Source organism: Perognathus longimembris, chromosome 24, assembly GCF_023159225.1.
Source record: "Perognathus longimembris pacificus isolate PPM17 chromosome 24, ASM2315922v1, whole genome shotgun sequence".
Classification (NCBI taxonomy): domain Eukaryota; kingdom Metazoa; phylum Chordata; class Mammalia; order Rodentia; family Heteromyidae; genus Perognathus; species Perognathus longimembris.
The window spans coordinates 10,404,965-10,428,042 of NC_063184.1; the positions used below are offsets into that span (position 1 = coordinate 10,404,965).

The 23,078-nt window shown below is 37.2% G+C and overlaps 1 protein-coding gene across 4 annotated transcripts in view; it reads left to right on the forward strand.

Moving 5' to 3' along the window:
- Nucleotides 1–23,078, forward strand: part of Camk2d (calcium/calmodulin dependent protein kinase II delta) — a 249,777-nt gene that overhangs the window by 161,252 nt on the left and 65,447 nt on the right. For all 4 annotated transcript variants that reach the window (XM_048333531.1, XM_048333528.1, XM_048333530.1 and 1 more), the window contains exons 5-7: nucleotides 1,233–1,298; nucleotides 4,758–4,830; nucleotides 15,888–15,990. In XM_048333531.1, the coding sequence (XP_048189488.1) occupies nucleotides 1,233–1,298; nucleotides 4,758–4,830; nucleotides 15,888–15,990 (242 nt within the window). The remainder of the gene's footprint in view (nucleotides 1–1,232; nucleotides 1,299–4,757; nucleotides 4,831–15,887; nucleotides 15,991–23,078) is intronic.

Consider the following 23,078-nt stretch of genomic DNA (forward strand, 5'->3'; position numbering starts at 1 on the left):
TCAAAGGTTAATAGTGAGGACTCATGAGGTAATAGAATATTCCATTCCAAGGTTAAACCCTCAAACTGAAATCTGCTTTTAAAATCAAACAAGATCACAGTAGAAAAAGGAACAACTTATAAATACAAAGTAAAATAGACATTCAGGCACAGGCCTTGTTGGCTCACACCTGTAATCCTAGCTACCCAGGAGGATGAGATCCGAGCATCATGGTTCAAAGCCTGGGCAGGAAAGTCCGTGAGACTCTATCTTCAGTCAGCCACCAGAAAATTGGAAGTGGTGCTGTGGCTCAATGTGGTTAGCCTTGAGGAAAAAAGAGCTCAGGCCTTGGAGTTCAAGCCCCAAGACTGACAACTCCCCCCCGCCCCCCGCCACACTCATAACTGAGGATGAAATACTTCATAAATGCACATTAAAATGGTCTTCCTCACTAAGAAGGATTTTAAAATGTACACTAACATGAGAGATTATTTCAGGTGTGTTGGCTTATTCTTAGTTAATGATTAGAGTTTGTTAATACTTTGACATGTTGGGGTACAAACATTTTAGAAATCAACTGTCCATGTTTTCCTGTCAAAATTTTTAAATGCTCATAATATTAGGAATCTTCTCATATCTATAAGAATTTTCTTTCTAGAAATATCATACAATATGTAAATGTGTGAGTGCTCATTAACACATATGTGGCACTATTCATTATGTTATTTTTTTGGCTATGAAACAATTCCCTTCTTTAAATGTAAAATGAAGAATACAAACTGATTATTACTAGACATTTTGTGAGCCTACTATTTTTAGAAGAATATTTCTTTGTGTGTATTTTTTGGGGGAACATGCATGTGAACATTCCATACTGAATGGTTTTGGAAGGCCACATGGCCTATGAGAGAACACACTCAGCACCTGTTACATAGATCGTAGATTGTTCAGAAAATGCTCTTAAACAATGTAACTTCATTCATCAGGTGTCAGCTAATACATGCAGAACTGCAGTAGAGCCTTCCATGGAAATAATTTTCTGTAATAGATATTGCTGAATATATTTATGACATGCAGAAAAACAGATCTATGGATGCAAATGAAAAGAAATAAGTGATGGACATATGTAGATTAACACAGATTTGACTATTAAGAAAACTACATGAAACAATAATTTTAAAAGCTGTGATAAACACTATCTGCCAACATAGTAATGCTTATTATTTTTTAATGTGACTGTCTTGTGTTCACAGAGTTACTGGAGGTGAGCTGTTTGAAGATATCGTGGCAAGAGAATATTACAGTGAAGCTGATGCCAGGTAAGTGACAAGACTTGTCATTCAAGTGACAATAGTCAGCACACATTTACATGTGGAAATGAACGATGATGGTTAGTACTTAAGAGAATGTCTTAATATCATTCTAGACTTCTTTTCATATGTCATTGTGAGGACACATTTCTCTCTTTTAAGGATCTCTAGGATGATTCTTCAGGGCAGAGGGATGATGTGGATCTGCTTTAAACATTATTTGTATGAGCTCAAAGGTTCCATTGTCACAGCTGAGGGCCACCAATTAGAGAGAGCATTTTTGTCATCCCAAAATGTAAACTTTATGAACTTTCCTGCTCAGGCCTAAGTGCTCAGCCTCCTGAGTAATTAGGATTACAGGTGTAAGCCACTGGCATCAGATATTTTGTAGGATTCACAAGTCAGTCCCTAATCTTGTTGATTACCAAAACTTCCGCAAAAGTTTTGGGTTTTTTATTGCTTCTATTTTATCTAAGTTGAATCTTCCTAGGCTACCCAAAGACAACGTGTTTGGAATGAATTCAGTGAATTCATATTAATTTACTTGCTTAGTAAACATTACTAATCTTTCTTAAATGATGTGCTGTTGATTTTCTCAACATTCCTTGTATATCCTGTGGTTGTCAGTGATTTTTAAAACTCTAATCAAGAGCAGTTAACTATTAGCGATGTCCATGAGATGTCATGAGAACTCATTTATTGGTCATCTTCCCGGGTTCTGTATTGATCCCCCAGACTTGAGGGAGGGGACCATGTTTAAAGATCCAACTGATACTGAGACTCCCCCATCTCTCCAAAGTAGCACCTGCACACTCAAGCTCACTTTTCAATTTCTAATTTTCTTTTTTGGCTTAATGTTATGGTTCAAGGCACTCTGTGAATCTATATGTACGTGATTTCATTCTAATTTTTAATGGAATTTTTTTCTGCTAAAATCAATTAGAATATTTGGTGTCATTTATGCAATGATGACTGAGTCATTGGTTGCTTCATTTACCTCAGAGAACTCCACACATAAGGCGCCAGAAAGGGACCTCATAGTAGCTCTGGCTTACCAAAAAGGAAACAGTAATTTTAATCATGGTAGTAATCAAGTTAAATAATTTTTTTTTATTTTGTGCTGGTCTTGGAACTCAGGACCTGGGTTCTATCCCTGAGCCTCGTTTTGCCTAAGGCTAGTTAGTGCTCTACCACTTGAGCCACATTCAGCTTTTTCTGAGTAGTTTCTTGGAAAGAAGAGTGCCACTGAACTGCAGTCCTCAGATCTCAGCCTCCTAAGTAGCTAGGATTATAAGCATGAGCCACTGGTGCTAGGCAAGTTAATGAATTTTCATCTAGTTTGCCTTTCAACATTATGTTAAAACTGTTCTATTAGAATAATATTGTTGAAATTTAGATGGACACTGCTTTCACTGTTGAAGAACAGTCCATAGGTAATAGAAAATACGTGGGTTGGATCATATTATTGTATTTACATTAATAAACTTGAGAGTTAATCATATATGTTTTAGAAAAGATCTCACATAAAGAATATATATACACACATGTATATATACATATATTACACCAAAGAACACTTTTTTTTTTGTATGTGTCAATGCTGGGGCTAGAACTGAGGGCCATATACTCTTTTTTTGTTGTTGTTGGCCAGTCCTGGGCCTTGGACTCAGGGCCTGAGCACTGTCCCTGGCTTCTTTTTGCTCAAGGCTAGCACTCTGCCACTTGAGCCACAGCGCCACTTCTGGCCATTTTCTATATATGTGGTGCTGGGGAATCGAACCCAGGGCTTCATGTATACAAGGCAAGCACTCTTGCCACTAGGCCATATTCCCAGCCCCCATATACTCTTTCTTTGCTTTTATTCCACTAAAGGCTAACACTCTACCACTAGAGCCACACTTTTACTTCTGGCTTTGTGCTGGTTAATTGAAGGTAAGAGTCTCACGGACTTTCCTGCCTGGGCTGGCTTTAAACTATGATCCTCAGATCTCAGCCTCCTGTGTAGCTAGGATCACAGGTTATGAAACACCAGTGTCTAATTCTCAAACCATTTTCAATTATCTGTTTCTTTACTAACCCTCAAGTTTAAGAATTAAATATATGTTTACTAGTTAGTAAAGAGTGACAGTCACTTAATATAAATTATTGTTTGCTTCCTTACTTAATAAATGTTGCTATTGCTTAAGAAAAGAAAAAAAGCTACCACCAAAAGGTGTATGAAATAAAACATTACGGTAGAATTTCTTTAATCACTGTTTGTAAATAATGACCAGTGCTTGAGTAAACTATGTAGTCTATACACACTAAAATGAGTTTCTTTGTTGGCCTAACAGTGTAAGAACTAAAAAACCCAGCCATGATCAATTATGTGATATTTGCATTTCAGTAAGTCTGATGTTGATTATTTTCTAATTAAAAAATTTGCTTTAGAGTGATGTTACTTTGATAAATCATTGAAAATATACCTACCAAATTGTGGCCTCATTCTTGAATCCTCAAACATGTTCTTTTGTGCACACTTGCATTTAACTTACACCATGAATTTGTACAGAATCCATCGGTGTGATGTGTTCTGTTATTGTATGCCAGGTTGTAACTCCTGGGACCTTTTGGATGCCAGTCAAAAGATTTATTCTAATTGAATTAGCCATCAAAATTTGACATCCATGGCCCTTCAATGAGAATAGTACCAATGGTGCAGGTTGATATGAGAACAAGCAAAATATTTCCATCACTAAAGTGTATGGAAATGGATAATTGTAGTCCTGGGGGGTGCAATTTTTATTTATATGTTTATTTCCCAAACCCCTAGCCCTTTCACAGAGTACTTTTGTATTGGGGATAGTTTTATTTTGTATCCCGAGTTTACTTTAAATTATCCCTCTTATTAGGGATTTGCATTGGTTTTCCTATCCGTCTATTTTTACAGGCAGTACCATGTCTGAATTGAAATGGTACACATATCACTCCTTTATCTGTTAACCCTGTTTCATCTGCCACTTCATCTGTGTTTTATCCTCTCATTTCAATACCTATGTTTAATTGTGACCTCAGATTTCAAACAGTTTAGATGTGTATAATAAATCTCTGGAAATTTCAAGTTCTGGAGAATTTTCCCAGAACATTTTTGGAGATTCTTTATAATTTTTTCTTCCTGAATATTCGAATTTCAAGTTTGGTATACTGCTGATTTAATTTATAGCTTTCTTTTTACAATAAGAAAAGAAAACACAGCTCAAATTGTTTTGTCTGAATATGTCACAAATTATTTGTTGGATGTCATTTTTTTGTTAGCACCAGAATTAGCTTTATTCAACATCATGTGATCCCAGTGTAAAGCTAAGAAAAACATGAAGAAATAATTTTTGTTTGTTTGTTTTGTTTGAACTTTCATTTTATTTTGTATTTGATGTGATTATGTGCCTTTAAAATGTTCTCCCTTTCCATTCTGCCCTTGTATCTTTACAGTCATTGTATACAGCAGATTCTAGAAAGTGTAAATCATTGTCACCTAAATGGCATAGTTCACAGGGACCTGAAGGTCAGTATATGGAGTCCATCATCTGAATCAAAGGAGTTTGTTTTTTGGTTTTGTTTTTTTCTGGGAAAAGGGCAGAGATGGGGGGTGGTATTTAAAATGGCTCCCTTGCCTTTCCCAATGTTTTCTTGAAATGAATAAATGATGAAATAATAATGCATGATTATCTCTTTCAGTTTGCTCATCTACAGGCTAAATATACATCATAGCAAAAAAAAAAAAAAAGGAAAAACAGTATTAAAAATGTGACCTGTTAAATTTCCAAGCAATATGCTACTGGAGGCAGTTTGGGGTAGGGTTTCCTGTAGCATCCAGCATTTGGCCTGGAGAGAAACTTGGCCTGTGATGTATGTCCGCCTGTAGACCTAAACACCACTTCTGTTCTGAGACTGTGGGTTGCCATAGCAGAGCAACTGGTTGGTTACTCATTGCTCCATTGGAGTCTGACAAACCTTTCGGCGAGAGATAATAATTGCCAGCTAAATTAAAGCACCAAGAAGTTAATGATTGATCAAAGATTCGTTGTGCATCCTAATTTAACCTAAATGGTGCCTGACCTGGAAATTTAACAGCTTTCAGAATGATACTGGGAAAAAAATGCGAGATGGTAGGAAAACCATGTGTGGTTCATGGGGTGAAAGCAGAGCACCAAAGCTCACAAAAGATTGTTTGATTTTTCTCTTCTTTTCCTGGAAGAATCTATAACCAGGAGATGAGCTCTTGAATAAAATGAAATAGTCACATTGGATTTCTCTAGGAAAAAAAAAAAAGTCTATCTACCATCTGGCTCACATCTGGCAAGATCTTGGCTTTGAGATAGTAGTCATTCTCCTTGAGCAATATGTGTACAGTACTGAAGGTATTAAAGCACAAGTCCAGTTGGCTGCTAGCTCTACACTTGAACCCAGTCTCTCTGAGGGTATACAGACAGTGAGTGTAAGCTTGGAACTAACACACGCCCCCTGGTGTTTGCATGCAGTCATTGCATTCAGCAGATCCTGGAGGCTGTGCTACACTGCCATCAGATGGGCGTGGTCCATCGGGACCTGAAGGTGAGTAATACCTTGGAGAAGATAAACCACCACTCAGTTCCTAATGGCTGTTCAGCTGCAATTATGCCTGTAAAGGCAAAAACACGAGAGACGACGTTCTGGGGACTCATTTCAGTACATTACCTAGGCACTTTCCTTCACCACAGCCCCTCATTTTATCTCTTCCCAGTCACACAGTTGGAACATAAATATCAATCCAAAAAGAAATAACTTCCTTACATTAACCATAAATAAGTTGCTACAACACTTTACTCCTGGGAAGAAATATTGCTTTCAAGGTCATAGGATTGATGATCTCATCTTTATTCTACACTTTCTCTGTGAGCATCTATCAAACAGAAACTAAGTATTATTTAGCAATCAAAATTATAAAACAAGTTTTTGCATAAATGTTTAGCCATCGCTGACTAGTTGCCATTTTGAACTCTTCCAATACCAATAAGTCTGAGAATTCTGTGAGTGCCAAGGCCTTTTGGGTCTTTGTTTATCTATATTCCTAAGGGCCAAGATATATGAGATTGAGTGAGGAAGATGTAACATTGTCCAAAAAGAAACGTACTCATTACCTGACTTATATAACTGTAACCCTTCTGTACATCGCATTTATAATAAAAATAATAAAAATATATGTCAGATTCTTCTAAAAGTATAGATTAAAAATCATATACTATTAGATTATGTGTATGCAACATATGTTTATATCCTTATAAAAATGAATACCTACTAGTAACTGTAGGAATTCTCTCAGGATTTCATTAGCACTTGAGGACAAGAAGTTTTTTGATAACTTAAAAATGAAATAGTTCAAAAGGAGACATCTTCCCCATTGATTTTCTGTTCCCTTCTCTCACCATTTCTGGTTTTTCTTGTATTTCAGGGAAACAGTGGAGCGTAGAAATTTAAATGAAAGAAAATGACAGGGTTGGAGAAATAGCTAATGTGCTGCCCAGTACTGTATAATTTCTCTTGCTTGTTTGCAGCCTCAGCATTTGTGAGGCATGAGTACAAACAAAGACAAAAAGTTTTGAAGATTTAACACCATATGTATTCACTAGAGGACTAGAGACTGGTTTCTCATGTGAAAACTTCTGTGGCAATAATATACTGTCAATCTATAATTTCCATTTATTTTTAATGTTCTAGGAGAATATGTCTTTAACTATCCACCATTAGTTCATGAAATGCTTCTTCATTTTCTGACTTCTTAAAATTTCAGTTGGTTCTGAGAGTTTTAACCGTCAAAAGCAATGGCAGAGCTAAGGGCGTTTTCTTTGGAAAGGTAAAGATATACCCATTTGGGTAAGGGATAAAATCCAGGAAAGGTAAAGATATGCCCATTTGGGTAAGGATAAAATCCAGTATGTTCTTTGAAAATTCCTATCTTTAGCTATCACCTTATAAATTTCTTCTTAGCCTTGTTGAACAATCCTTTGTGCTACCCTCAAAGCCCACAGCACTGTGTACATTCTCACTGAACTTGCAGGGGCATGCACAATATTTGTGCTGTTTTAACAGAGCCTCTGTTATATTTATCACTTGAAACATTTTCCTTCATTTGCATAACTATAAGTATACCCAAAAAAAAACAGGAATGAAAAATGGCATTATCTGCCATGACTTTGAAGGTAACTTCTATAAGGCCCTCATGTGAAATTTCTCTGTGGGCCTGGGTTTAGCCTAGTTCTTCAAACATTAGAATTTCAAGCAGAGATATCAGTGGGAGCAGGAAAAAGGCCTGTGGGGGGGGAAAAAGATCTATTCTGACATAGGAACTAAATGAAGACAAGCCATTAAAAACTCACGCAAGTACTTCTTAATTTAGGGATTCATCACTAGCCGGTTACATTGCCCATCCAGTTGCCCATCTAACTCAATGAGGAAAAGAAGTTTTGTTCTGTTTCTTACTCTGGTCTTTGAAAAGGATATAGATGAACTATATCATAATTTTTGTAATTTCCATCAGACTAATTACTGAGATAGGTTACTATTGGCTTTGATTCTTTTCACAAACATACTAAGAAAGTCTAAAAATTGTGCATTACAGGCAATGGAAGCACTTCATGGATGTAACTAAATCCCTGGCTTCGTACCTTTTATACCCAAAATAAGCACTCTCTATGATAAACACACAACTTGGAGCTGCAAATGTAATAAAATTAAGAAGATATCAGCTGCTGTAATTTATCACCAAGCTTTGAACTACAAGATGTCCTTTACTATTCCTGCTCCATATAGTTTTGTTTCCTAATCCCAATTGGTATGTCAGTTCATATACAGTTCAGATGGTGAATGCCCGTATTTTAATTGACCCTAAACCATTGAAAGAAAAACACAAGAACATTATCGGCATTAAGTTTGGTTTGGTTTCTTTGCCAGTTCTGGGGCTTGAACTCAGGGCCTGAGCACTATCCCTGGCTTCTTTTTGCTCAAGGCTAGCACTCTGCCACTTGAGCCACAGAGCCACTTCTGGCTTTTTCTATATATGTGGTGCTGAGGAATAGAACCCAGGGCTTCATGTATACGAGATGAGCACTTTACCACTAGGCCATATTCCCAGCCCCATTATTGGCATTATGAAAGGTCCTAAGGGTATGTGGCTGCTGTACATTTATTTTACTTGTAAGCCTCTCTTGAAACACCAACCATTGAAGGTAGTGTGTATTCCACAGTGAATAACACAGGACCTTAATCTGGAAAACACTGACAATTTATATTCCTTCCCTTTAAGGATGAATTGAAGTTCAACCAAAAGCATAAATATATGTAAATTGCACATCTATAGGGAATAGGATAATTTTGACAGGTTTAGTAAGTTAATTATTACTTGAGTACTCTACAGAATGTAAGTGTATCTTTTGAGTAAACACCATCTGAGTACTTGGTTAGTTGCTCTCCTTTGGAATCCACTAAGATGGGAAATTACCCACATCTTGAAATAATGCCTTCTTTTGTGGGGGTCCTAGACAAGCCACAAAGTGAGGACAGGGGTCAGGGTATTTGCTGGAGGAATCGCGTTAGTCAGCATCACGTGGCACCTAGGGGACACATGGATTCCAGTCTTCTGTAGGAGATGCACCCTGCAGCAGGCTGGTTGACACAGATCCCTCTGGAATGGGAAGATCTAGCAGTCCTGATGAGAGTGACATTTCTGTAGTGCAGGGATGGGGTTATAGTTTCTGAAACCATGTCTAGATCTGTGATTTATCAGAAAGTTATGAAGGAGCTGCTACGATCCCTGCCTAATTATCTGGGGAAAATTTGGACACCACAAGTGAAAAAATGCATTCAAAGTCACTCAGCAAGTAAGATAAAAATGAAAACAATTTGGCTTCAAAAATCTACATACTCTATCACTCCTGCTTTCCAATTCAGATAGCCAAATGAACTGAAAACCTTTCTAGAGGTTATATTTAAGATATGATGCAGAATCAGTCACTGGTGACTCACACTTGTAATCCTAGCTGCTCCAGAGGCTGAGATCTGAGGATGATGGTTCTAAGCCCTCCCAGGCAGAAAAGACCATGAAACTCTTATCTCCAATTAACTATTCAAAACAATCAAAAGCACCAAAAGTGGAGCTATGGCTCAAGTGGTAGAGCACTAATCTTGTGCAAAAGATGTCAGGAGTTTTTTTGGTTGATGATACATACTTCTGCAGAAATAAATTTGGCCTTGCTGAAATTTTTTAAAAATAAATAAAAATAAAAGTTCAAGGACAGCATCTAGGCCCTGAGTTCAAGCTCCTAAACTAAGAAAAAGGCAATGTAGAGTAGATAAAATATTATTTGATATAAAAGTAAAAGAAAAAACTTTCTATCTGCAAAATTAGTAGGGTGACATTAGACATCATAGTGTAGAAAATGAAACATTATAAAAAATACACATGCCACATATAGTTTAGGCCATATAAAACAATCAGTTCAATGGCCTTAAACGAGATTGTTCATAATGAACAGAGTACTTTAAGTCAGGTTGGATATTTATGGCCTAGTATTTTAAAGTTCAAGTATAAAAAGGGGGGAAACAACCAAATATCTATCAGGCATTTCTTGAACAACATCTGAGATGCTCTTAGCTGCAAGAATCTATTACAGCAGTCTACATGGACTCTACAGGCCTTGGGATTAAAGTAGGTAAAAGATATACTGGTGCTATTTCTCCCACAAAGAAAGTAAGTAAATCAGAATATTCCAGATGAATATTAAGTCAACATGAAACTGCAATGACAAGTGGCAGTTCTTGATGTCACAAGGAATTATTAAGTCAAATATGTACCCTCATTATATATGCATATATATTCATTCATATTGTGTATACATTATATAATACCATTTCCATGAATTAATTGACTGAAGAAAGGCGATAGTAGAATCACTGTATTTCAGCCACAGTGAGATTTCTTTGCTTTGAGCTTATTAGAATTAGTTACTAAACTACTTTCTGGATAGCAATTTGGATATACGAGGTTTCATAAACAATACTGAATCTTTTAGCAGCAAATCAAAACCCTATGAATTACCTTAGCCAAGGATGCTACTTCTTCCATTAGTTTTTCTTCTTCAAAACAACATTATTTAGTGGAAAAGCCATTAGGTGGATGGAAGAAAGGGTGAATAAAGGGATGGATGCTAGATGAGCATGATAATATGTAGATGGGCAGGTAGATCATATTAATGAAGATAACAATTGTGGAATTTTATGACTGCTTCATGGAGATTAATTAAACTTATGACCAAAGTAGAAAGAAATTTGTGTTCAGATTGCAAGGGTGATGAGTAGCATTCAGAATTCTCAACAAGAGGAAAAGCGTGTCAGTCAGCATTCTGTGGTACCCAGTGAGCACACAGATCACAGTCTAATGTGCCATTACTGGGGCTTGAATGCAGAACCTAATGCTCTCACTTAGCTTTTTTGCTCAAGGTGAATGCTCTATCACTTAGGTCATACCTTCACTTCCAGCCTCTTGCTGAAGTACAGATAAGAGCCTCCCAGTTTTGACTGTAGACTGACTTCAGAATTCTCAAATCTCAGCTTCAGAGTAGCTAACATTGCAGGCACAAGCCACTGGTACCTTGGTGTATTCTGTAAACCTTTCTTAACTTGTGAGGAGTAGATATATCATAATATAGGATCTCCATTTTGCATGACTATAAAATAGTCCCTTTGTCTCAGATATATGTTGGAAGGATGTATTTTTTATATATCATGTATGTCTAGGTGTTGTAGAAACACATGTAAGAGGTCCAATAATTAATTTACTCATTGTAGTTTTGTTGAGTGACTCCCATATGGGCAATTGGTACGGTCACACTAGAGTTCAATCTACCAGGTCAGATGTGCTGATGATGTAGAAGGAAGTCAAGAAGCAGGAATGAAGGCAGCACAGTTCTTAGGAGCCTGCTGGAATACGCACTGACTGTGGCGGTAGCATTTCCTCATTGAAAACTCCCTGTGCTCAGTACATGCATGAAGGCATTCATTCCACAAGGAAATAAGAGCTACTGTGCACACAAGTGAATCAAATGACATAGATAGACACTCAGGCTTTTCAATTCACACAAAATTTTATTGAGTTTATTTCTGGGAGCTTTGTTCACACCTTCTCTGGCAAAGAAAAAAGCGTTTGGAAACAATCCGAAGCAGAGAACAGTTAGCTTCCAGTAGATGTACTGAAACTTTTTAATATAGGAAAGAACTTCTAAAATGACAATTTTTGCAACAACAACCATAGAGGTGGGATAATGAAATAATAGGTAGAAATAAAATTATTTGCTACTTTTGTAATATTTAATAAGAAAACAAGAATACAAGTAGGCAAAGATGCACAATATCATGCATATGTTCCTAAAGATTATGTTTTATTGGGTAGTTACATACATGTACCCAGAAATTTCTATCCATGGCATGCTAAAGATGATCATTGCCTTTGCCTAATTAATTAATAAAGATGATGCTAATTGTAGAATCAAGATTAAAACAATACCTTTTTCTCTTGTCCAATTTGGATACATATAGTAAAAATTTTTGGAATATGACAAACTTTTCTAAAAATACCTACCAACAGGACTAAAATCAACCATTTTCATGCCATCAAGAATATTTCCTCTGTGTCACATTAAAATGAAAGAGTTAAAAATCCAGTTTCAAGTTCTGGCTTTATTATTTTTGATTCTCCTTCCCTCCCTACATTTACAAACTGATGTGGTTGTGTGATTTTCATCTCCCAAGTTTACCCATTTTAAAAGTGATCACACAATTCACCCATATCCTTTCCGACACTTGAACAGTCTCAGGGAAATGTTGGATCGTGCCACAAGAAATGCTCCTTGTGTCCACAGGGACAACATACAGAAAGAACCTTGCAAACAGTTGCTATTCATTACAGCTGAGATGCTATAAATGGCTGTTGACACTGAGACCAGATGTCATGGAAAATCCTGCATCATGAGGAAGCAATGGGGTGGGGAAAGAGCCTTTATGTGAAAATGTCAGGAGAACCTGTTTCAAAGCCAACCCCAAACTAAGTGCATCATAAGGATCTAGAAATAATCTCAGTTTATAAACCATTATAATTAGTTAATTAGTATTGTATGTAGAAAGCATAAGTACTAAGTTAGCTATCTTAAGTTGGCTGCATTGTGTGGTTATTTTTCAAATTTTGGATATTCATTTCAGATATTACATGCTCTACATGTCAAAATAACTTGCAGCCCTGGACCATAAGAACTAATCAGTAGTGTGTATGTTTTTAAAAATACACCAGAGCTCTGGTGATCAAAACCCACTGTGATTTGATCATCCTATAGATACAATTGTGAGATACAGCTTCCTAATCAAGAGATGAAGGAACCAATTATTGCCTGTGAGAGTCTACGAGGTGCCCAAATTTGCCATGCTGTTCCATTTCTCTCAAATGTAACTACATTGGGAGATTCTTGGTTCTGATCTTAACTTGCCTCATTCGCCTTACAAAGTCAGAAATAGATAATAGTTGCTAGTAAGCACGTGGTAGAGATCCTCTCTAAGGAAAAGACACTGGTTAGGTGAGAAAATCTATTCTATTCTGCTCTGATGAAATGTAAACCCAAGTTACTTTTCTATTTAGGCATTCAGAATGTGCACTAACCTACTTGGTAGTAGACTTTCTTATGACAATATACTTGCAAAGTTGGAGGCTCTGTTGTGAAAGCAACTAAAAGAAATCAGAATAAATGTATCTGCTCTGGCTAAAACATTGCTTTAGATTTAAGTGTGGGAGCCTTTTTCCTGTGAAGGGCCATTTAGGCATTTCTAACATCATTACAGGCATACAAAATGATCAATCCAGGCAGACATGACACAGGCAGCTGATAAGAACTGTTACATGTCTGTCCTATCAAGTCCCAAGTGATTTTGTGGGCCTTACATGTCCGAAGTGGGGTAGATGTTCCCCATTTAGTAAGAATTTCTACTAGAAAACTTGAGCCTACTGAGCCCTCACAAAACATAAAGATTATTCAAGGATTATTCAAACTATGATATATAAAGAGTTATGGTCATTTAAAACAATCTTGTAGTGAGACATTAGAAATCAAATAACCCTTAAGCAAATTTAATGATTATTCTGATTTTTCAGCTTGCATCCCATGAACCCATATTTGGGGTTGCCAATGTAAAGCCAGTTCAACCCTATTCATTTCAAGATGCAGACAATCCCTTGAGGTAGGCCTGCCTTTATTCGTTCATAGCTGCAGCTGAACAGTCTTCAGGGTAGAAGGTGAAACACTGATGCACATTTCATCTTCCCAGATCAATCACAGGCCCTACAGCAAGGCCTTCTAGGTCTTCTCCAGTTATGAAGAATTGCCACACACACACACACACACACACACACACACACACACACACACAACACACACACACACACACACCCAATCATTCATAGGTCACACATGACAAAACTTGAAGCCACTATTTCTTCTGAATTGGCTTAAACTTGGTGTTTAAGGGCATGCCGTACACAGCCCTGTAGAGTGCATTTAGTGATAAGCATAAAAGCACATTACATTTTTTAAAGTTTATTGATAAATGACACTGGCATTTGCTCAACTAACTTTCATACCATGTGACCTAAAGTCTTAAAGTGGCTCTAAAGTCTTAAGTGATTGAAGCTTTCTCACTGAATGAGTCTGCGGTTGATATATTAGGCTGGATGTGTATTAGTAGACTAGCAGACATCTCTGAAAATCGCAATGCGTAATCCAACAAGGAACACATTACACTGTTGGTTACAGCTTAATGTGCATTATCTAAATTCCTAATTCTAAAATAAACAATCAGAAATTGTCTCCTGATTCAATCATAAATGCTTGAATGCAGAGGAGCTTAAATTTTAGTTGTGCAAGTAAAATTAGTCAAATGTGGATGTTAACATAGACATTTTCACATATTAATAAATAACCACAGTTTCCCAATCATTTCATAGGTAAGGTGTCACTAAAAGTTATTTCAGCACTCATTCATATTCTGGAGACAACTTTGCCCTAAATTCCAAATTAAACTATGCACTTCGTGCATCTCAGCCCCCAAAATCTTACAAAAGTTTCTTCACACTTACCAAATGTCACAACAGTGGATCTGATGGCAGTGCAAAGCAAGAGCCTGAAGAAGTCTGGTACTTAATGAAAGACTTATTTGCCCAAACTCTAATCTCTTGTAAATTTAATCTAATTTCTTCTAAATTTTGGCTGTGGATTTTTGCTATTTTGCATGGTTGGCTTAATTTTTTTTTAATTCAAATACTGGTGTAGGCTGTGTTTACACAAGGTCAAAACGAACAGTAGAATTGCCTAATTTGACGAGAAGACAAGTAAGTGCCAATCCAGTGGAAAATGTTTAATTTGACAAATACCAATGAAACAATTTTGATTGAATTTCTAGAGAATGGCTTTGGCACTTGTCAAACCCATTGTTTCCCAATGTCATTCTATCTGAGACACAGACTCAAAGTCACTGGGTTTTGTCCCAAAATAGGATGATATTTGACTATCCTCCCTCATGGACATTATTAACCATCTTCTCTCTTCATTTTTTTAAATATCCATAAAGAGGGTCCAGGGAAATTGGAGATTTGGGCTTGGTGCTTGTTTGGAAATGTCCCTGTGTCTTGATGCTCTGATTGGGAAACAATGCTGTAGACACAGCCTGATACCAAGATCCAGCAATGTGCTTGAATAACAATAACTGTATGAAAACATAGAATGTATCTTTCTCACAGTCATTTGAGATGACAGAAGAAATATATAAGTAATGTTTTGAATCACACTTTGAAGAGATGTAAATTATATTTTAAAAACCTAGCTTATAAAGGCAAAAAAGAAGTTGACTGTAACATTTGGCAAATGCTAGTATTCTCATTCTGCCTTTAAGAATAAACAGATTCTTAAAGACAGCAGTTTTAATACGTAACTTAGAGTACATCTCCAAATTTTGTACAGACATTGTTTGGAAACACTGAGGAATCACAGAATCACTGCACTTGGGTCCAAACTCTTAAAGTCAACTAGGATTTAATTTGCACAGTTGTATTTGCCAAATGTCTGTAGATTGGTCCAACTTTTGTCATCATTTTGCCAAGTTTCCTTCTGCTGAGAGTATCTTTGCTCTGTGAGCCTGCTAAGTCTATGTCTGTGGTCGATTCTGTGCCTGGAATGGTCCTTGGAAACATGTGAGCAGGCCAAGACAGATGCTTGTTTATTGGATCTCTCCCCTCTACCCACTATCTCTCCCCACCTTTTATGCATCTGTCTAAAGCCTGCACACATGATGTTTTGAAAGTCGTTTCTAACCATATTTTCCCTTGTATTTAGGAATGCCAGTCTCTGGGAGAGACAACAGTGCATGATTTTTTTGTTGTGTTGTGTTTTGTTTTCTCCCCTCATCTTGTAAGAAAAAAAGTTAATTTTGAATAGTCACTTAAAATAGGTTCTCATATTGGTCTCTCTCTCTCTTATTCCTTTCCAAATAAAGCCTGAGAATTTGCTTTTAGCTAGCAAATCCAAGGGGGCAGCTGTGAAACTGGCTGACTTTGGCTTAGCCATAGAAGTTCAAGGAGACCAGCAAGCGTGGTTTGGTGAGTAGAATTCACCCCTCACACAATCTCCATCCTTTGTGCTACTTCTCTCCTCCATTCTACCCACAATCTTTTGGCTTCTAACGCCTGACTTTTGCTTTATTTTGTCAGTCCTGGGGCTTTTGCTTAAGGCTAGCACTGTACATTTTGAGCCACAGCTCCATGTCCAGTTCTCTGATGATTAACTGGAGATAGGAGCCTCACAGCCATTCCTGTTCAGCCTTACTTGGAACCACAATCCTTAAATCTCATCTCCCTGAGCAGCTAAGATTACAAATGTGACCCACCCAGCACCCAATTTCTAACTCTTGACTCTTAATCTCATTTCTTAATCAAAATCGAACAGACATGGTTCTTCTAGCAACATCATGACTAATGTAAGATATTGGACCTGTAACATTTTGAGCCTGATAATAAAATGGGATAAAATTAAAAACTAATTTTAGGGAAAATAATAATGGGGATGCAAAAACACAAGTTATTTTTTTTAATTTAAAGATAAGTGAGGAAACAAATTTTATAGTAATAATTAATAAGAGTATTGCAAAATCCAAGGTTTTTTGTGTATATGTGTGTCCATCTGAGGCTTGATGAATAGATGTTCTTTTTTTTTTTTTCTTTTCCAGTACTGGGTCTCGAAATCAGAGCTAGGTGCTGTGTGTACCTCTTTGTGCTCAAAGACAGTCCTCTACCACTTCTACTTCCAGTTTCTTGGTAGTTAATTGAAGATTAAGAGTCTCACAGGTTTTCTTGCCCTGGCTGGCTTTAAACCACAATCCTCAGATTCCAGCCTTCTGAGTATCTAGGAGGCATGAGTCACTAGTACCCGGCTCCAGAGATTTTCTTTTAAGAAAGTTGATTGATCATATACAGTGATGCCACAGAGAACAATGTAAAGAGTAGGTTTCTAGGATTTATAAGTTTCATACATTTGTTATTAGTAATTAAGGAAATTTTATAGCATACACAAGGCTATGGGTTTGATTCCTAGCACTACAAAGAAATACTTTTAGCTTTCTAAGTCATATACCTATATGTCTATGTGTTTTGTCTTAGTTATTTTATAATTTGTTGGAATACCAGTTTTCTTATTAAAATTATGATGATTATGAAATTTCTAGGGTGACATTCATCAAGATCCATTGTACTCATAAGTTGACATGTTGAATTGAAACACTTTTGTAAAATGACTTAAAGATAACAAATGAGGAGCTGGGAATATGGCCTAGTGGCAAGAGTGCTTGTCTTGTATACATGAAGCCCTGGGTTCAATTGCCCAGCACCACATATACAGAAAATGGCCAGAAGTGGCGCTGTGGCTCAAGTGACAGAGTGCTAGCCTTGAGCAAAAAGAAGCCAGGGACAGTGCTCAGGCCCTGAGTCCAAGCCCCAGGACTGACAAAATACTACTACTACTACTAATAATAATAATAAATGAGATAAATTTTTATCTGATGAAAATTGTTTCTTTTAGTAGGGAAGGAAAAATACGTTACCTTTCTTCCCTTATTGTAAGAGCTACAGCCAATGCTCTTCTAATAAGCTTCAAGATAACAAGAGGAAAGCTAAAAGATTTATTTAATCAAAGTATTGCGTATTACAAAGGAAGACCCAATGGCCTGGATTTTTTAAATTCCTTTATTTAAAACACATGTGGTTAATAATCTTCAAATACAACTATAAATATTGGATATACACAATGTACAATGTGTCCATGATGCAGAAGCTGTTAAATTCTACTTACCTTCGAATGTTTTTGTTGAGAATGTTAAGAATCTCACTTTACTCAGAGTGTACATCATTTAGAATATGAATAACAGAAAAAGTGCTGGTGAACTCAGGAAAGAAGTGAGCCTTATTACACTCTTGGTGGAGATGCAAATTAGTGAAACCACTATGGAAATCAGTATGGAAATCCCTCAAATCCTAAACATAGAACTACCCTATGATCTAGCTCTACTGCTCCTGGGCATCTATCTGAAAGACTGCAAGATAGAATATAGTAAAGATACTTGCACGCTTATATTGCAGCATTATTCACAATAGCCAAGGTATAGAACCATCCCAGATGCCCCAAACAGACAAATAGGTCAAGAAATTGTGCTACACATACACACACACACACACACACACACACACACACACACACACACACACACACAAGGAGGGAGGGAGGGAGAGAGAGAGAGGGAGAAAGAGGACTTTTATTCAGCCATCAGAAAAAATGAAATTATATACCATTTGCAAGTAAATGGAGGGATGTGAAAAAAAATCATACTGAGTAATATAAGCTAGAAAGACAAAGGATGCATGTGTTCTCTCATATGTGAATCATAAACCCAAAATACTACCTATTATGTATACATACAAGGGCAGATAGATAGAGATAGACAGCAAGCTGACTAACATATAGTAATGCAGATCTGAAACTCCCTTAAGCAGGGGTTTAACTAAATGGATATCATTTCTGTATGAGCACGGAAAGGCAGAGGATAGTTAAACATACAATTCTAGATTGTATAACTGGTTTGCAAGAGAGGAGTCTAGTTTCTGTGGCTCATTTTGGGCAGTAAGAATTCTATTTTCTAGAAGCTCATCTTAGGCAAGAGGAATTCTAGTTTCTTAGGGTTAGCATGGAGGGAGAGGGGGTAGCAGGAGAAAGAACAGGGAATGTGAGAAAGACCTTGCTTTGTCTTCCTTACTTTAGGTCCATGTGTCCAATGTGCCCAGCAAGGGCTTTATACTCTGGGCCCTAGCATTTACAGTTGATTCCTAAGAAAGACATCAACTCTAGATAAACTTTCAATTATACTATTTCCAGATGGGCTTATGGATTGATTCAATATGTGGCTTGAATAAGTTATTTCAGCCAAAAGGGTTTTGTTGTTGTTGTTGTTACAATTCCACGCTGTCTCTCTGTCTGCTTCTCTCTTTCTCTCTGTGCCATTTCCAGTACAAACCCATTTTTCTTACAAAGCTGTATAATAGAAGCTTTCCCTAGCATTAGTCTTATACCTCCCCTCACATTCAGTGTGTGTGTGGTAACTTTTGAAATATTCTTCACTTCCAATTTCTTTTTCTCTGAAGAACAAAAGGAGAAGGACCCCCAAAGTGCCTTCTTTTTCAGTTGTATGTACAAAAGCTTCTCTGTAGGGCAAACAAACATGTCTTAAGTAGACACATAGCTCCCAAGATCCATCTTATCTTTCTAGGTCACCAAATCTAGTTACTGGAAGTAAATGACCCAGCAGCCTTCCCTCAGCTACTTTGTGGCAGCCTAATTCAGGACCTGATTTTCTGCCATTGTTCTTTTCAATAGTCCCAACCATGTTGACAATCTCTCCCAAGCATCATGCCACATTTGATATTCCCTTCTGACTAAAACATGCCTCATGAAGAATGCAATACCTCAAAAGTTGCCATATGTTTTGTCTGTTTGGTGCTTAAATAATCTTATCCTAGTTAACTGTAAGCCAAAAGACAGTAAGACCTACATTTACTTCTACACATTGGAAATCCAGATGTACTTGTATATCCTGGGGAACAAACCAAACACTGGTGGCTCAAGCCTGTAATCCTAGCTACCCAGAAAGCTGAGTATCAGAGGAATACTGCTTGAAGCTAGCCTGGGAAGGAAAGTCAGTGACATTCTTATCTCCACTAAACTACAAAAAAAAAAAAAAAACAACACCAAAAAGCTGGAAGTAGAGCTCTGGCTCAAAAGTGCTAGAACACTAGTCTTGAGCAAAAAAGCTAAGGGACAACACCTAGGCCCTTAGTTCAAGCCCTAAGTGTCCCCCCACCCCACACACACCAAAAAAATTAAGTATTGAAAGTTAGATTTTGGACAGGAAGTACAGTATTGAGTGTGTCAGAGAAATGGGTAGAGAAAAATAACTGGAGGTGTATAAATTAATAGGAGGCCCCAATCTCAAGAAGCTAAAGCTTTTGTGTCAGTAACTGTTCACCATGCAGAGTGGGAGGGCCCTCACAAAGGCCACAGCAAGCATTCTGGGAGTTTAAGGAGGGAAATCTGCATTCTGCCTCTGAGTAAAGCTTCGGAGTTAGGGAAACTGGATACTGAATGGCAATTGGTCCATTGGTGTGCAGACACAATAATGGTCCTTTTAAAGAGTTTGGCTTTTATCTTAGAGGTTTCAGGGAGCTAGTGAAGGAATTTTAGTGGTGATGGACATATCTGGGTTTACATTACCTAATGATGATTTCATTGGAGGATAGTTTATGAATAGTTAACCTGAAGTAGTGCTGGTGGCTCACATCCATAGTCCTAGATAGGTAGGAGATTGAGACCTGGAGTATAGAGCCAGTTCAGGCAGAAAAATCCACAAGACTCCATCATCAATTAACCTGAAAAAAAAAAAAACAATAAAGAAAAAGGCTGGAGCCATATCTCAAGTGGCAAAATGCCAGCTGTATTTAGAACACACACACACACGCACATGCACACAGACAGACACGAATAATTTGCAATTAACATGAAAGCAAGGACCTCATCATTTCAATTATGCATGCTAGCTTGAACTAAGAAATTGTTGGAACCAATCAAGTTCCAAACGTCACAGAGAATAGGCACAGGACAGACAAGAGATCTCAACACTAGCGGAATCTGCACGAGCATTTTCATATTCATGAGGCCACACTGTGTGCCTCAGTCTCCTCACCTCCAGGAAGATGGATGCTTTAGTATTCTTAGGGCTTTGGATCTATGACCACCCAACATGGCGATTCTGATCAAGAAGCAGTGTGATGGCATTCTCTTAGCATTTTATTCCCCAGAGTAATGATTTGTGCTTTAAGTAAAACTTTTTTTTGGTATATATTAATTGTACAATAGTTAAGGGTTTTATTATAACATTTCCACACAAGCATATTTATCTGTCCATTTTCACCTCTATTTTCCTCCTACCTCCTCCTTTTCACATTCCCTTCCACTGCCTATCATCCCTGTTCTGTTCTCATGACTTTGGGAAGGGGGTTTCATCGTGTTATTTGTTTTCTTCTTAACAGCCATTCAGACTGGGGGAAGATGGAAGAATTTCATTGTAGTTTTGATTTGCATATCCCTGATACTAACATTTTTTTCAGATATTTATTAGCTGTTCATACATCTTCATTTGAAAAGTGTTCAGTTCATGTCCCCATTTATTGATGGGATTACTTATTATTTTTCTGTGTAATTTGTGCATTCTCCATACATTTTGGAGAAAGTTCCTTGTCAGCTGGATAATAATATAATGAGCAATGAATATAATGAATGCTAATACTATCATGATTAATAATGAATAACAATTGGTGAGTATTTTCTTCCAATCTGTATACAATCTTCTCACTGTTGATTGCTTCCCTTGCTATGCAGATGCTTTGAAATGTGATAGTGTCCCATTTGTCATAACTCTTAACTTTCAGCTGTTAAGAGTTCTGTACAGAAAGCCATTTCCATTGCCTAATACTTGAAGTGTTTCCTCTGTGTTTCCCTCAAGTAGTTTCAAAGTTTTGGGTTTTATTTTAGGTCTTTTATAAATTAAGAGTTTTATTTATTATGAATTTTGTAGACAGTAAGAGATATGAACCATTTCAGTCTTCTACAAGTAGATATCTTGTGTCTCCAGCATGACTTACTACAAAGATTTTTTTGTTCTCAGCGTATGGATTTGGTGACTTTTTCAAGATGGCTACCTGCTTGGTTCATTTCTGTATTACCTATGCTATTTTATTGGTCTGTGTGTCTGTTTTTGTGTTAGTACCATATTGTTTTGTTAACAGTGGCTCTGTCGTATAGATTGAGGTCAGGTGTTATGATACTTTTTGCTATTTTGTTCTGTATTGCTTTGGCTTCTCAGAGTCTTTAGCGTTGTTTGGGGGATTTTTGTGTTTTTGTTTCTTGTTAAATATAGCATCTAAATATGTATGTACTCAGGCTTGCCTCAAGAAATCTCCAGTCTCTCTTGAATGCTGGAATTACAAGTGTACTACATTTTACTTTTTAAACACATGTAGTGACTTACTTTCCTATTTTTCCTAGAGAGAATAGCATTAACATTTCCTGCTTTGGGTCAGATAGTCTAATCTACTTAAGACATGCAATGAAGTTTACTAATTTTCTTTGTCAGTCCTAGGGCTTGAACTCAGAACCTAGGTGGTATCCCAGAACTTCTTTTGTTCAAGGCTAGCTCTCTACCGCTTGAGCCACAGTGTGACTTCCAGTGTTTTTGGTCATTAATTGGCAATACGAGTCTCACAGACTTTCTTACCCAGGCTGGCTTCAAACCATGATCCTCAGATTTCAGTCTCCTGAGTAGCTTGAATTACAGGTGCTCAGCTAACTAATTTTAGATAGATTGGACATTAAGGAGTGATTTTTCAGAGTGAGAAAGAATCTCTGGGAAATGTAGATAGCTGAAATGTAGACTCTTTTGGAAATCCTGTAGAACTGCCATCTACTAGACATTCAGATAGCATCAGAATGGCAGCAAGTCTATAAAAGAAGTTCACTTTCAAGAAACTGTTGCAAGATCCATCAAGCCAAATGCACACAAAGAGAATGAGTAAAGAGCAACCAGACAGTGAAGGATGCCCAGGGCATCGATTTAATCTAGACTTGTCCCTCTGTTTCTTACTGGAGAAAGTCATGTCATGAAGAGCTGGAGAGGGATTGTGGGAATGGAGAAAGGTGGGTGTGGCTCACCAAAAGTGTCTCCACAATCATTCCTTCAAGTAACTCTCAAACTTGGGGCAGCAGAGCTTTTTGGTGGATTAGCCACAGTCCCTGTTTAGTTCAAGACACACAGGTCTTGTCTTGGACATTCTTCTTATAGTTCACTCCATCTTCCTTCACAGTAAAGAAGAGAAAAATGGTCAAGGAAATCAGAAGGTAGATTCAAACATACTTTGTCTCATTTTCTAATCTAAATTTGTTTTCAGAAGCACCTATAAGTATGTACAGAATATTTTAATACCTCCCTGCATAAGTATAAATTTATAAGCGAAATAAGGGGAAAAAGAAACTATTTTTTGGAGACTTTGCATCCCAGGAAATAGAAAATGTGGTTCTCTAGTCATACATGTCT